The 13689-nt window shown below is 42.1% G+C and overlaps 2 protein-coding genes across 5 annotated transcripts in view; one reads left to right on the top strand and one right to left on the bottom strand.

Moving 5' to 3' along the window:
- The window catches only part of GTF2B (general transcription factor IIB), a 25537-nt gene extending 17007 nt beyond the window's left edge, over positions 1 to 8530 (top strand). For 3 of the 4 annotated variants that reach the window (XM_017729948.1, XM_017729947.1, XM_017729946.1), the window contains exons 4-7: positions 5162 to 5308; positions 5445 to 5574; positions 6158 to 6439; positions 8028 to 8261. In XM_017729948.1, the coding sequence (XP_017585437.1) occupies positions 5162 to 5308; positions 5445 to 5574; positions 6158 to 6439; positions 8028 to 8161 (693 nt within the window). In that variant the 3' untranslated portion in view covers positions 8162 to 8261. Of the gene's footprint in view, positions 1 to 5161; positions 5309 to 5444; positions 5575 to 6157; positions 6440 to 8027 lie in introns of all 4 variants that reach the window. The other variant, XM_008630500.2, reaches the window with a different exon arrangement.
- A 2542-nt stretch (positions 8531 to 11072) lies between these two features.
- The window catches only part of PKN2 (protein kinase N2), a 52168-nt gene continuing 49551 nt past the window's right edge, over positions 11073 to 13689 (bottom strand). The window contains exons 21-22 of the mRNA XM_008630296.2: positions 13581 to 13661; positions 11073 to 13499 (exon numbers count right to left, since the gene is read on the bottom strand). Coding sequence (XP_008628518.1) covers positions 13296 to 13499; positions 13581 to 13661 — 285 coding nt within the window. The 3' untranslated portion in view covers positions 11073 to 13295. The remainder of the gene's footprint in view (positions 13500 to 13580; positions 13662 to 13689) is intronic.

The raw sequence follows: 13689 nt of genomic DNA on the forward strand, positions 1-13689 counted from the left end.
AGGGAAGTGTCCAACATACTTTTCATCCAAGAATTCTTCAAAGCAAAGAAGTAGACAACTTCTTCATAGAATACTGATGGGCAGCTAATGTTTCACCATTAGTGAAAAAGAAACCTTCTCTCTGAGGAATTGTCCAAGTAGATGGTTGTGTTTGGACAACTCCAAGCTTTGCTGCCTATCACATTTTAGGATTTTAGGTGGCTTTGGGAGTCCATTCAGGCAAACAGATTTCTGCACTGCTCCATTAAAAACATTGGCACTGCTAAGTGGCTCTGTGAAGCAGTCCTGTAGAAGTCACTGGAATTTTAATGCCACCTGCATAGGATCAGAAAGATTGCGGTTCAGAGGGCTTGGACTTCTGTCGCTGATTTGGTCAACTGTGATAAAGATCTATACCTTTATAGACAGATGGAGAAATGGCCTGTTTGCTCCAGGTTCATATTGTTCCTCATTTTGGGGCTGTGTAAATACGAGGTTTGTTTCTGAGAGCTCAGTTTGATTCAGTTAGTAGAATGACCTGAGCACCTTTAGAATCTGTGTGTTGGAAAAGACAAAAGATATTTTAGCTAAAGACAGATTTTTGTGTCCAGGTGATCAGTGACTTGTGCTGTTAACCCTCTTCCCTTTGGAGGTTCAGATTCTAATTTAGAATAAAGAGGGATGGCAGCCTTAGTGAGAGAATTAAAGACACAAAGAACCTTTATGAAAAGTTTGTTTGCCCATGAAAACTAAAAATTTTCGGAGATGGACATTCAACTAATGAAACAGTTTTGCTGTGAACCAGAGCATCCCAGAAGGGGCATGACCAAACGTGCTGGAGCAGAGTGCCAGTCCATGAGGACAAGATGCAGGGCTGTTAGTGTGGCGTGATTTAACTGAGGAGAACCGAGTAAAAAGTACTGGAACTGCAGATTGTGTTGGGGAATGTAGAGGGGATAGTCAGTCCAACTGTGGATACTTTATGTGCACAGGGAGGAATTGCAGAAGAGGTGCATTATTTTCTGTGGGAAATCGAGAGTCCCTTTGACAAACCAGGATGTTTCTGTACAAGAGTTCCTGTGTTTGTCTTGCTGGTAAGCAGGGGCTCTGGGATGTCAGTTCATTGATGTGAACTCTGTATCTGGGGCTGCTTTTTTTTTTCAGTCATTTGCAAGGAGGAGAATGGCTTTTATCAGAAGATGCTGAAGAAATCTTCTGTCAGTGCAGAAAGGGCATGAATTTTGCAGCAAAAATAACTAACTCAAGGAAGTAGTACATTTCTCAAGCAGTCATCTGAAGTCCCTGCTGGCAGTAGGCTGGGATGTGGATTGACCTAGATATGTACAGTGGTTGAACAAGGGTGAAATTGGTGTAGGCATGTAAGGGTAAGTAGTATCTGACAGGGTACAGAACAACTGTTGTGAATTCCAGAGAATGAAGCAAGGTAAGGTTATTATTTTCCCAGTTACCAACTACTCTTAGAATGGCCTGGAGTGGACCCTGTATTTGTGTGCCAGAGATAGCTTTAGCCTTTCATATGGGACAGGACCAGGGCTATTTCTTTCTGCTTGAGGTAGGACTGCTGATAATAAAATCTTTACAGCTGACCTGTTCCACCCTCCCAAAAAGACCCCCACTAGAAAAAACCCTAAAACACAACCCATATTGTGGGAAATCTGAAAGAGAGGACACTGATAATTCTCATGGCACATCATGTTAGAGATCTGTTGTCAACTCCTGGGAATGTAGGTGGAAGTGGAGTCTGAACCAGTTACAACAGTATTGCCTTGTAACAGTAGAGGAACAGGCTCAGTTCTGCTCCACAGAGTGGTTTGTCCCTCTTTCCTTTGGGAAGGCAGGAGGTGCTGCTCTGGGGCCCCTTCCTGCAAGGGGGTGTGTGGTCTGTATGTGATAGCAGCAGAGGCTGCTCTGCCCGTGTAAAGGGATTAATTCCTAATTGGTTTTAATGCTCAAGGAACCCATCTGTCTGAGGCAGCAGCAGCCTGCATTGGAACAAAGATTAATTTGCCTGTGAAGAGGAGAGTGAATAGCATAGTTGGCTGTGATGGAAGTGGTTTAAATTCCACAGGCAGGTCTTCAGGATACTGGCACAGAACTGTAACTCTGAAATTAGATACTGTGTGCTACAGTTGATCTGATTACAATGCAGATCAATTGGAGGCATGGTGAAGTCTCACGTTAATTGTGGCTTCATTGCCAGAATGTTACAGATAGTTCTAACATAAAATAAAATTTAAAAAAAATGGAACAAGCAGCTTTTAGTTTTGCTTTGATATAGGGAACTCTTTTCTATGAATCTGAAAGAAAACTGTAAGTTTTGTTTCCTATCTTGTGGAAAACATCTTTTGTCACCTTTGGTAGTTAATTGATTCCTTTCTGTAGTAACTGCAACTCCAAGAGAATTTAGATTGGTTGAAGAAAGATTTAATGCACTCTCTTGGCATAGAATTCCTATCCTTGGTTGATCAGGAAGCTGGCTGCTGTCAAACTGCATGGCCTGAATCTGGAAGTGCTACATTGATGAGCAATGAGAAGATATGAGGGGCTGATGATTCAAAAAGAAGAAAGGATCCATCAGACTGATCCACAATTCATAAAGTCAATTTAATTTCAGTTGAAACTGTGTGGCTTCTGTTTTTTTCCATGAAGGGAAAGGGACTCCTACCATGGTTGTCAAGGGCTGAAATCAACAAAGCATTGTCCCTCGGTTGAAAGCTCCAGAAGGAAAGTTAGATGGTGCATTTAAATAACAAATGCAGGGAGAATTTCTGTGGTTTATGTAAGTAATTGAGGTGGAAGAGTGTTTTCCACCCCTTTGATAGTTGAGTTGTATATTGGTGATGGCTCTTGAAGAGTGCTCATATCAGCACAGTAAAATCTTTGTCTAGTTTTACTCTACAGCACCTAATAGATGTGGGGTTTTTTGTTTTGTTTTGGTTTTTTTTTTATGTTTTTGGTTCTCCTTAATCTGTGGACCAGGGAAAGTCCCTGTGGTGAAGGGGAATACTTGCTGGCTCCAGGACAGAGCAGTATTTCCTGGTAGTAGTCTCTGACATGAAGCCTGACTAGACAAGGACTGGGGACTTGCTGTTGTTTGTGCTCACTCTTCTGGCATTTACAAGAGTTTGAGCTCATGCAGTTCCTGGAAGCATTTAAGCATAGCACTGGTGTAGGAGGCCATGATAAACACAAATGTAACACACTGCAGGGAACAGGGGGGTGAGTGATGGCCAGCAAGGAGCCTTTTGACCTGAGACTTCTGTATACTTCGGGCCAAGGGAAGTTCTGGCATTATTTTTGAATGGAAGGCCTAGCATTGCTCTTTTTGGCCTGAAGTTTGTTGTGCTTTATTCTTGTTCTTTTTTTACCTTTTTGTCATACTGGGAACCTTTGAAGAGTTGGAGGTGTTCATCCAGCCAAGGAAGTAGGATTTTCTTTGGAGCAGACCTCCGCTGTGTTGGTGCCAGGATCATGTCTGGGTGCTTATTTTGTGTGAAAGGATGTTTGAAGTAGTAGGAAAAAACCAGAATGGTTCTGGAATCTGTTGTAGAGACCTGTTGAAGGAGCTAGGGAGACTTGTGAGGGAGGGTTCTGTGCCGAAGTCCTCGGTTGCCACAGCGAATCAAGGTGTGTGAGCAGGGAGGGATCCACTGGGGCTGATGGAAATGGGATGTCATTGAGGCCTTGGGCATGGGAAGGGGAACAGTGTAAGTGAATGGTCAAGAGCGAGTGTTATTAGTGTCAGTCAGAGAAGCTGTATAAAATGCAGAAGTGCACCTCAGAGAGATGTGTTAAAATAGAAGGGCAGTCCCAAGAACATGGGTCAGGAAAGAAGAAACTGGGCAGCTCAGAAGAAGGAGGAGATGCCAGGGCGTGTTGTATCCTTTCTTCACTCTGTCTTTACCCCACTTTGTACAGCCTGGACATGTCAATACATTGCTGAATATTCAATTTGAGAACTCTGTGCAAGTGCTTAGCCAGGTTGTCAGTCAGTCACAGATCAAGACCTGCTTTATGTTTACTGGTTTTGGCAAGATGACAGTGCAGTAGTTGGTGTCCGCAGTGGCTTGTTTAAATGACTAAATCTGTCTGCAGTGAAAGTTGGATGCCCTGCCCAGGTAAATTGTTTGAAGGTACCAGCAAGGAATAAATGTTGCAGATTCAGGAAATCCAGGTTTCTACACATAATGGAATTGTGAAGAAGTGTTTTCCACTTGAAAGAGCTGGGGGGGCCCTGCATACTGTGACAGCAAACATACATGTAGACAATGTAAATTACAGACATTGCTGTTCTGAACTTACAAGATGTGTTGTTGTCATCAGCTATCACTAATCTGACATGGCATAATTTGGTAAAGACTTGTTTTGGACTGCTGGCAAATTGAAAACCTTAAACATTTTAGACCCTCTTGGCTGGGCAAATTTGTATATTTAATAGAAGTATGCAATCTGCATTATCACTTTTAAGGTACAAACAAAAGTATACCTTGGAAGCTTGTTTTGAAGTTGCCAGGTTGAGTTTGAGGCTCTTAATTCTCCGAAGGCCTCAAGCCTTTCTTTTAAGAGGCCTGTGGTTTTCCCATAAAGTCAAAATATACAAAATATTTCCATTTTCTGATTAAGGCTTGCAGCCTCTAACAGGCACGGTATCAAGTTGGGTTTGACTGGTTCGTTGGTTTGGGTGTTCTCTTTGCCCAGGCCTTCACTCTGGTGGTTATCATTGTAACAACTGGTCTCCAGCCAACCATAAAATTGTTTTTCTGGCTTACTTGTCTGCCACAGATGCAGCCCAAAGGACACACAAGAGTTGCATAGAATATCATCTTGGACCTCAGCATTGGTGCCAGGAGTATTGAGATGCACACACTGGCTATATATTACCTTACTCTTTTTTACTCTGTAACTATTGTTACATGAGGAAAGAAAAAGCCCCATGTGATCTGTGGTCTTTGGAAAGCAATTCACAATTTGAGACTGGTGCAAAGTGTAGAACCTGTTGTGTGGAACAATGCTCAATTGAATGAGTTGCTTTCAGTGATGTTTCTGTGCAGACTGTTGGAACTGTTGCCTTGAATTAAAATGTATAAAGCTGGAAGATGTTTGCTCTTGAAGTGAGCAGGAAGTTGCATGTGTTATTGACAATACAAATTTTTCTTTTCAGGGCACAGGTGCAGCAAGTTTTGATGAATTTGGGAATTCAAAGTACCAAAATCGCAGAACTATGAGCAGCTCTGATCGTGCGATGATGAATGCTTTTAAAGAAATTACAAACATGGCAGACAGAATCAACCTCCCTAGAAATATAGTTGTAAGTTCATGTCTCCCTTTCTTAAATTGTTCTGGCATTGACTTAGTTAGCATAATATAATGAGCACATGAATTTTTGATATTGCTGCTAATTAAATGGCATAGAGTTAATTAAATTTTGTCTTCTTGTGTTGAAGGATCGAACAAATAATTTATTCAAGCAAGTGTATGAGCAAAAGAGCCTGAAGGGGAGAAGTAATGATGCTATTGCCTCTGCTTGTCTCTACATAGCCTGTAGGCAAGAGGGGGTTCCAAGAACATTTAAAGGTACGTTTTCAGTGATACAGATTCAATTTTGCTGTGAAGTAAAGGTTTAGTTACTGTCACTGTAGGAGGTTGGTTTTCTTATTCCTGGACTTTGTCAAATGGGTTGTTCTCAGCTGTAGCTCTCCTTTCAGGGGTGGGCAGAAGGGTCTGTGGGAATTTGTTATATTTGTGTAGTAGGCTCTTGGGCATGGGGGTTTTAGCATTTGAAAGTTACTTTGAGTGTTGGTGAAATTTAAAAGGCATTGCTTTGATTAGAGGATGGATGGGGGGGCTGTTGTAACTGAACTTAACTGAATTTGAACCAGCAATTCTGCAGTAAATTTGTGCCACTTTTCCCTGACAGAGATGCAATTCTCTAGCATTGAGTACCAAATTTCCCTTACTAAGTGACCTGTATTAATTAGCTCCTTATGATAAATGTGCACTGACTGAAGTTTCACAAACATTCAGAGCTTATTTAGTGATGGTGGCCTTCAGGACATTGGCCATCTTTGTGGGTCTTAATATATTGAGAATCAAGTTTGATTATTTTGGGGGAGCGAATGCTGTGAAGCCTAAAATTAAATTAATACTCTTTCTTCAGAAATATGTGCAGTGTCCAGGATTTCAAAGAAGGAAATAGGCCGGTGTTTTAAACTTATTTTGAAAGCTCTGGAAACCAGTGTGGATTTGATTACAACTGGAGACTTCATGTCACGATTCTGTTCTAATCTGGGTCTTCCCAAACAAGTACAAATGGCAGCAACACATATTGCCCGTAAAGCTGTGGAATTAGATTTGGTTCCTGGAAGAAGCCCTATCTCTGTAGCAGCTGCAGCAATTTACATGGCATCACAGGCTTCTTCAGAGAAAAGGACACAAAAAGGTAAAACTTGACTTTTTTGGTCAAAAAAAAAAGCTTCCTGCTTGAAAGAAAATTCAGTGTTAGTGTAAAACTTGGATGAGGTCTGTGCAAACAGTGATAAGCTCCATTCTAACTGCATACAGCAAAGACCAAACCAGGGTCTCCCAGTCCCCAAAATGAATGTGGAGTAGTTGGCTATGCTCAGTGTAAACCGAGTTCATTTTCTTCTGGTATTAGAAGTTGGATTCTTGAATGCAGTGGACCAGTGCATTCAAATGACCATAATAATTTAAGTTCACCCATGCTAATATTTGCACATGTCCATTCTGTGGCTCTAAAATACTTCAAATGCAAACTTGGGGGCAGTTACAGGGAGCACTTGGGCTTTGGGATTACACTGAGTCTTCAGTCACTCCTACAGCCAGGAAATCACCTGCATTAGTACATGGTCCTTGACTTACTGTGAGCCTGTAGTTAGGACAGAAAATATGGCATTGCAGGGTTTGTTGTGGATCAGCTGGAGCAGATTCCCTGCTGGTAGGGTAGCCCCTGGGGAGCCAGTAAGGAGTTCAGGGCTCTTGAGCCTCAGGGCAGCATGGATCGGCCTCTGGAGCTCAAGGGAATGAGGCCTACAGGGTAGCAATGCCTGGAGAAAGAAGTGTGCTAAGACTGCAGGGGATAGAACTTGATGTGAGAAATAGATCCAAGTGCTCCACTGAGTTGTCCAGTTCAGATCAGAAATGTTAAAAATGTAGCAGTTTCTGAGTGGAGAGTTCCTTTTGGATAAAGAATAGCTTTTATCTGTCAGGTTCTGGTGTTTTGTTCTGCATTTGTAACTGCTTATGTCCCTGGAGCATCCATCATATTGGCACTTTCCTGGGCCTGTGAGTGATCTGGAGCCAAGGAAGTTCAGTGCCTTCATCCTTGCTCGTTGTGAGCTATGGGATTGTATCTCTTAAGAGTGAGTGTTAAAATACAGCTGCCTGCCATGGACACCATGGCTCCACACTGTTCCAGTGTTCTCAGACAATGCTGAAGGTTCTCATGCAGTTCAAGGTTTAAATCCTAACTTGACTAAATCTTGAATAAATTTAAGTTTCTGTGCATCTTAAACAAGTGTTCCCTTGGCTTGTTAGACAGTTCTGTGTCTCTGCCTTATTTCTTGGTGCATTTTAAGGTTAATGTATTTAATCTTTAATTGAAGGTATCACTTTTTGTCTGTGACTCAGTTTTTTGTTTGCTTTTGCTTATATTTCATCAAAGCATAAAAATGAAGATCCAGAAGTTGATGATGATTTGTTATAATATTGGTGGTCATATATAGAGCTTGCAGTAGATGTTTCTAATGACTTTTGCACTCTTAGCCCTCTGCCAATTTGAAATTGATGTTATTCCAAGATTGATAGGTTAAGTTGAACTGTGGTACATGAGAAGACAGATTTACACATGCAAAATATTAATCTCCACAGTTAAAACCATTTCTAGCAGGCTTTTGGGAGAGTTGCAAATGAAGCAAGTGTCTAGTGCCTCTTGATAAGTTATGCTTGCTGGTTTCTTCAATTCAAATGGCAAAAGTAAAAACTAATCACTTCTCTGCTTTTTGTTGTAGAAATTGGAGATATTGCTGGTGTGGCTGATGTTACGATTAGACAGTCATACAGGCTGATCTATCCTCGAGCTCCTGATCTTTTCCCAGCAGACTTCAAGTTTGATACCCCAGTAGACAAGCTACCACAGCTGTGAGATTGCAGAGGGTTAATTTCTGCTAACCCCCTCCCCCCAAAAAACCAACAAAAACAAACTCTTTATTTTTGCCTATAATAAAGGATGTACAAAGTGTTAATATTGGGTCTTCGTGTTGTGGAACTGGAGGATATGGAGATGGAGCATAACTGCTGGAAGGCAGCACACATTCCAAGGGTAAAGAAGCTCATTGTGTGGCATTTCGTATGTATATATTAGTGGAAGTAAATATTTAATAACTGTTGCAACAAATTTAATTTCATATCATTGTACTTATTTAGATTTCTTTTGTAGGGATCCAGTAAGATGTATTTTGGAGAATTTAAAATATTGTGTAATTCCCAAATAAACTGTTTTCCAAAAACACCATCTTGTGGGTATGACTGCAATGTGACATGCACGTACTGTTGTACATGCTGAGAACTGGAATGCAGTCCATGGAATAGTGGAGTGAGCTTCATGATTGTGGGCTTGGTCACAAGGCTGCTTAAATGCTCACTTTCTGGACAATTTCTGATCTCTAGAGTGGTTTAGTAGTTGTAGGGAGCTGTAGTGCAGGTGCTTGCACCCAGACTGTAAACAGTTGCTGAAAAGCTGTTCCAAGTTTTGCACAACTGCTGCAGGATATTTCTAAACTGGTTGTGAAATGATTAATCCCATCCTTGGCACAGTCTCCCTGATTCTCACTGATGTCTCTGCTTTTCTTCTGTGAATTTGACATAATGACAAAGCAGCTAAAGAGAAGCATGAGGACTCACTCTAGTTGAATTCCTGGTAACTTCATGATGCTTAGTACTGTACAGAGAAAAGTAGAAAGTATTTCTAGGGTAAGTTTCTGTTAAATTTCTGACCTGCCAGCCCTCCCTGCAGTCTGGCCTGCGGTTATGTTCTCAGTGAGCACTTGCTGTTTGAAATGGTGTGCCAGGTGCTGAGTGAAGGCCCAAAGTTGTTCAGCCCTGCCCAGACTAAGAACTTTGAACACTGGTTGCCTCCTGACAGCGTCCCTTTATGTACAAAGCAACAAATGTGCTTAACTGGGAGTCTTCTGGTTCCTGAGTTCATTTTGTATCACAGGTGCAAATTCAGTTTAACCATACAAATGAACAGCTGAGGGGTCAGCTTGCTGCACATCTGTTCCTAAGCCATCCAGAGGGACGGCTACGTGCAGTGCTAATAGCACTAATTGCCAGTAGCCCTCACTGTTTTCTTGCTAGTTGAGCTTTAATCCTCTTCTGCCAGTAGACTGGAAATATGACAACTGAACATTTTTTAATGCAAACAAGTAACAAAGGTTGTACAGTCCTGTTGCACCACAGGAGCTGTTGGTTGCAGAAATATTCTGGTGTCAGTGTTAGAAGGGGTATGACCAGTAGTTTGGAGGGTATGGATTCAGCGTCTGAGGTATTGCCTTTGACTTTGTTGCAACATTTTCTGTTACCTGGCTATTCCCGGTCTTGGTCTGAGCTACTCTGCCTGCCTCCTCTGTGGGTAAAGGTGGGATGTGTTGAATGGGATGGGCCTGACCTTTAATGCTCTGTTACATCTTGGGAATGCAAAGGTGGAAATTGCTTTTTCTGTGAGTGCTGCTTTCCAGTATAGATTCGTGGGTTAAATCTACCCCATGAAGGTTAGAAGTGACTGACATGTACATTGCCCATAATGCTCATACTTAAATCCTTTCAGGCATTAGGCATGAGCACTTGACAGGTGAGGGGTGAGTGTCTGCAGCTGAAATTGTTGCATACAACAAAGGCTGTCTGGACAGGAATTTAAGTGTATCTTTGCAAAGCTCTGAAGTGCAGCAGATGGAGGCAGGGATGTGCAATCCTGCCTTGACCCTGCAGTTCCACAAGCAGTTCCTGTGTCTGCCGGGCTGTGGAGCTGGCAGTAACTGTGCAGCACAAAGAGGCAGAACTGAGAATCTGCTTGATGGGGCAGGTATATTCTGAAGGCCACTTACTACTGGCTGCAGTAGACTGTAGTTAATGTGAAGCATTCCAGGAAAAAAAAAGGCCTAGCTCTGAATTGTTTTTTAGGCAGCTCTGACCCCTTTGGTAGCTCCTGCCCTGCCTGTGTCAGCCAGGCCCGGGGGCAGGGCCCAGGGTGGCAGCGTTTGCCCGGGAGCAGGGCCTGCAGTGCCGGCAGTGGCTGCCCTCAGGCTGGGGGGGCTCTGCTCACCCGGGGATCGGTGTGAGGGAGGTGGCTCGAAGCCAGCCTGGGAGAAGGCAGGAGGCTGAAGGGTTGCATTCCCCACACACAAGTGCAAGGGCAGAGCATCTTCAAGCACCTCCTCTGTTAATTCAACGGCAGTTTCAGACTAGATCCTTGAAACTCAGGAGCCTTGAAAACTCTGGAACAATTTTGTTTAGGCAGGTATGAAGTGTCTGTCTCTGGGCAAAATGGCGTCATGTGAAATTCCATGTGGCTCTTAAGAGTAAAGAATTCTGTTCTAAATGCACTCAGAAAAGAAAGCTTCATCCTCTGTCTAAAGAATGAGCTCAGTGTGGGGTAGGTAGGTATAGATTGTGGTTTGGTTACACAGCTTGCTATGGAATGGTGGGTAGGAAAGAGACTGTAATGAAGCAGTACCCAGGAGTGGGGGTGAGAGTTGTGTCCCCCCTGCCCTCAGAGGAAGCCTGTGAGGGAGAATGCTGAGTCAAGCAGGCCAGACTCCAGCTAACAAGGTCTGCTCCTGTCAGCACTGCTCCAAGCCAGAGACTGCTTTCCTTCAGAAAGAAGGGATGCCAGGAACCAGTTTGTAATGTTCTTAAAAAAAAAAAAAATGGAAGCACACTGAGCTCCCACCAAAAGACTGGGTCCCCTCCTGATGGTAAGTTCTTTTCTGAAGTTACCTGTGGAGAAAACATGACCAGCCACTTCAAGAAACAGCAAAATCATGTTTGCGACACAATTTACAAATTATTCTATTTAGAACTTTAATTTGTGATATTAATGACTGCAAAACACTTAGAATGACATTTGTTAAAGGCACATTTCATTTTAATGCATAGTGTACCATTCTAAAATATCCTAATTTCCTTACAAAGTGCTTGAGCAGCCACATACAGATAAAGTATAGCAAAATATATTTACAATCTAGGGTTTAAATCTTAATCTGCCTAAAAATATTTAAAAAACTACAGAGATAAAATTAGTGCTTTTTTCAGCTTAACTGGGTGAACATACCCTCTAATTTTTTCTAATTTTTTTTTTTTTTTTTTTTTTTTTTTTTTTTTTTTTTTTTTTTTTTTTTTTTAGTGATTTGCTTAGATTAAAAAAAGATTTCTGTACAAGATGTAGTTACAAAAAGGTATGTTTGAGGATACTTTTGTAAGTATTAAGCACCCTGTGAGATGCTTGTATATATATATTTGGGAACCAAAAAGGGTGAGCTGACTGTACCTCAAAACTATTGGTTTCAGCTAGATACAGGAACATAATGTTTCTTGTCAATATAGAACCTGGAAACAAGGAATGCTGAGGAGTTGACCCACTCTGCCCAACGTGATTTGTAGCACTGGGGAAGGTGCCTGCCCCACTCCTGTGGGGGACTGGCCTGATTTACACCTAGTAACCATTATTTTATTTTTTTCTCCCTTAAGCTGCTCCCCTGCCTGACCCTGCAGGTCTGTCCAGCATCGTGATTTTAAACCACCACCTTAGTATTGCATACTCCAGTGGTTTGTGTTTCTCTGAATTAATAAAATTACCAGTTTTTAATTCATTTGAGTGCGATGCTCACTGCCTTAGCCCATGAACAGCAAACTCTGGCCAGGATGAACCTGTGAGGTTCCAGTGCTGAATAGTGCTCGAGGTAAGGACCACGTGGGAAATTTATTTTCCAAGAGTTAATGTCTGCCCACAGAACAGCAAATGCCAAAAATAGGTCTTGGTTTGCAAATACACACAGTGTTTGGTCTAAATTACTTCTCAGCTTTTGAGGTACAGCTTTTAGTGTTAAGGGGTTTATAAAATATACACTGTTTTTATCAAAAATATTCATACATTCTGTTACAACATATTGCTTTTTACCCTCAGTAACTGCCAATCCAGGGGCTGGAGGTCAGTGGCCTACATGGATACGTTTTTTTGTTCACTTGGCCACTATGCAACATTGGTGAAGTGGTACAGTTAAATTACTTGCCTGGAGGTAAGAATACATTACAACTTCCAAATATACATGTTCACAGCATGTATACATTGAAAATCCTTGAAGTTTTCTAAGTGATATGATCTTGTACAGCAGACAGAGGAGGTTGGAGGGGGTTAGATAGGGACTGGGAACTTCTCTGCCCCCTCAGGGCACTAGAAAGGCTCGAGGTGAGTATGGAAGGGGCCGGGCCTGGGCCTTTGCAGCTGCTCCGCTCTGGGGCTACACTGAGCAACGTCCTCCTTACATTCCTCATCCCAACCAGGGCCTTAAGCTGTGCTCAAGGAGCTTGAAGGCAAAACTGTTTGGCAAGTGACTTTGGTAAACTTTCCGGATTTTTCTGGATTTTTCTTTGTAATGGAAGCACTTACACAGTTGTTATCTCAAAGGCAAGGTCTTTAACATTTTTCCTAATAAATACCATAGAAAATTTACAAAACAAGGCATATCTGTTCTCAATACCATTATTTTAAGAACACAAGATGAAGGTGTAGAAATGTGTAGTTTTCAAGACTGCGCAATATTTAGCTGAAATCATTTGCCTTCTCCGACTAGAACCGTATTCTGTGTGAGTGTCACCAATATCCCAACTTATTTCAATGTGGCTGAGTGGAGATTACCTAGCTCAAAGTCTGCTTTTCCCTCTTAAGGCAGATACTTTAAAAAGCGGTATTATCTGCTGTGGAAGAGTGAGAGAAACTGTACAGATCCATGTGTGCCCATGTGCGGGAAGTTCAGCACAGCCTGGGTTCTCCAACTCAGCTTAGGAACGCCACAGACCTGCTTTCCAGTGCTCAGATAAAAAACAATATACAAAGAGGCCACTCTTCACAAGAGTGTTAAAACAGTACTTAAAAGGATCTTCATGTGATTTAAAAAAACCCAGAAGCTACAGGTGGCACAGAAAGCAATTGAAGGGTCGGTACTCTTCCGAGAGAGGCATTCTCGTAAGCCAGTCAGCTGGGGCTTCACAGTGTGTGTAAATTAACACCAATCAGCAATGTAATCAAAATCTCTGAACATTTCCTGCTCTTCTTCTGAAAGTATCCTTGGTTCCCGAGGTGGAGTGAGGATAGGTGCTTCAGAGGTAAATTCATCATCAAAATTACTAACATCTTCTCGTCCTCTAATGGTGGGTACGAAAGGAGGCTTGACTTTCTTGGCTAGTAAAGCGTGCCAATCTATTTGCTGTAAAATAAATGAACTGATGTTTAGTTTCCCATCTCTACTCTCTTTGTGTCCTTAGAAATAATACTAGTTTGTACTTACCCTAAAAAAGTGATGCTTTTTCACATCCTCAGCATCTTTCTCTCCAGCTCCAAGACGCCGCTCTGGATTTCTTCGTAGCAGCTGACAAAACATGCAAGGTTTCAGTGGA

This window comes from Corvus brachyrhynchos, unplaced genomic scaffold, assembly GCF_000691975.1.
Source record: "Corvus brachyrhynchos isolate BGI_N302 unplaced genomic scaffold, ASM69197v1 scaffold101, whole genome shotgun sequence".
Lineage (NCBI taxonomy): Eukaryota > Metazoa > Chordata > Aves > Passeriformes > Corvidae > Corvus > Corvus brachyrhynchos.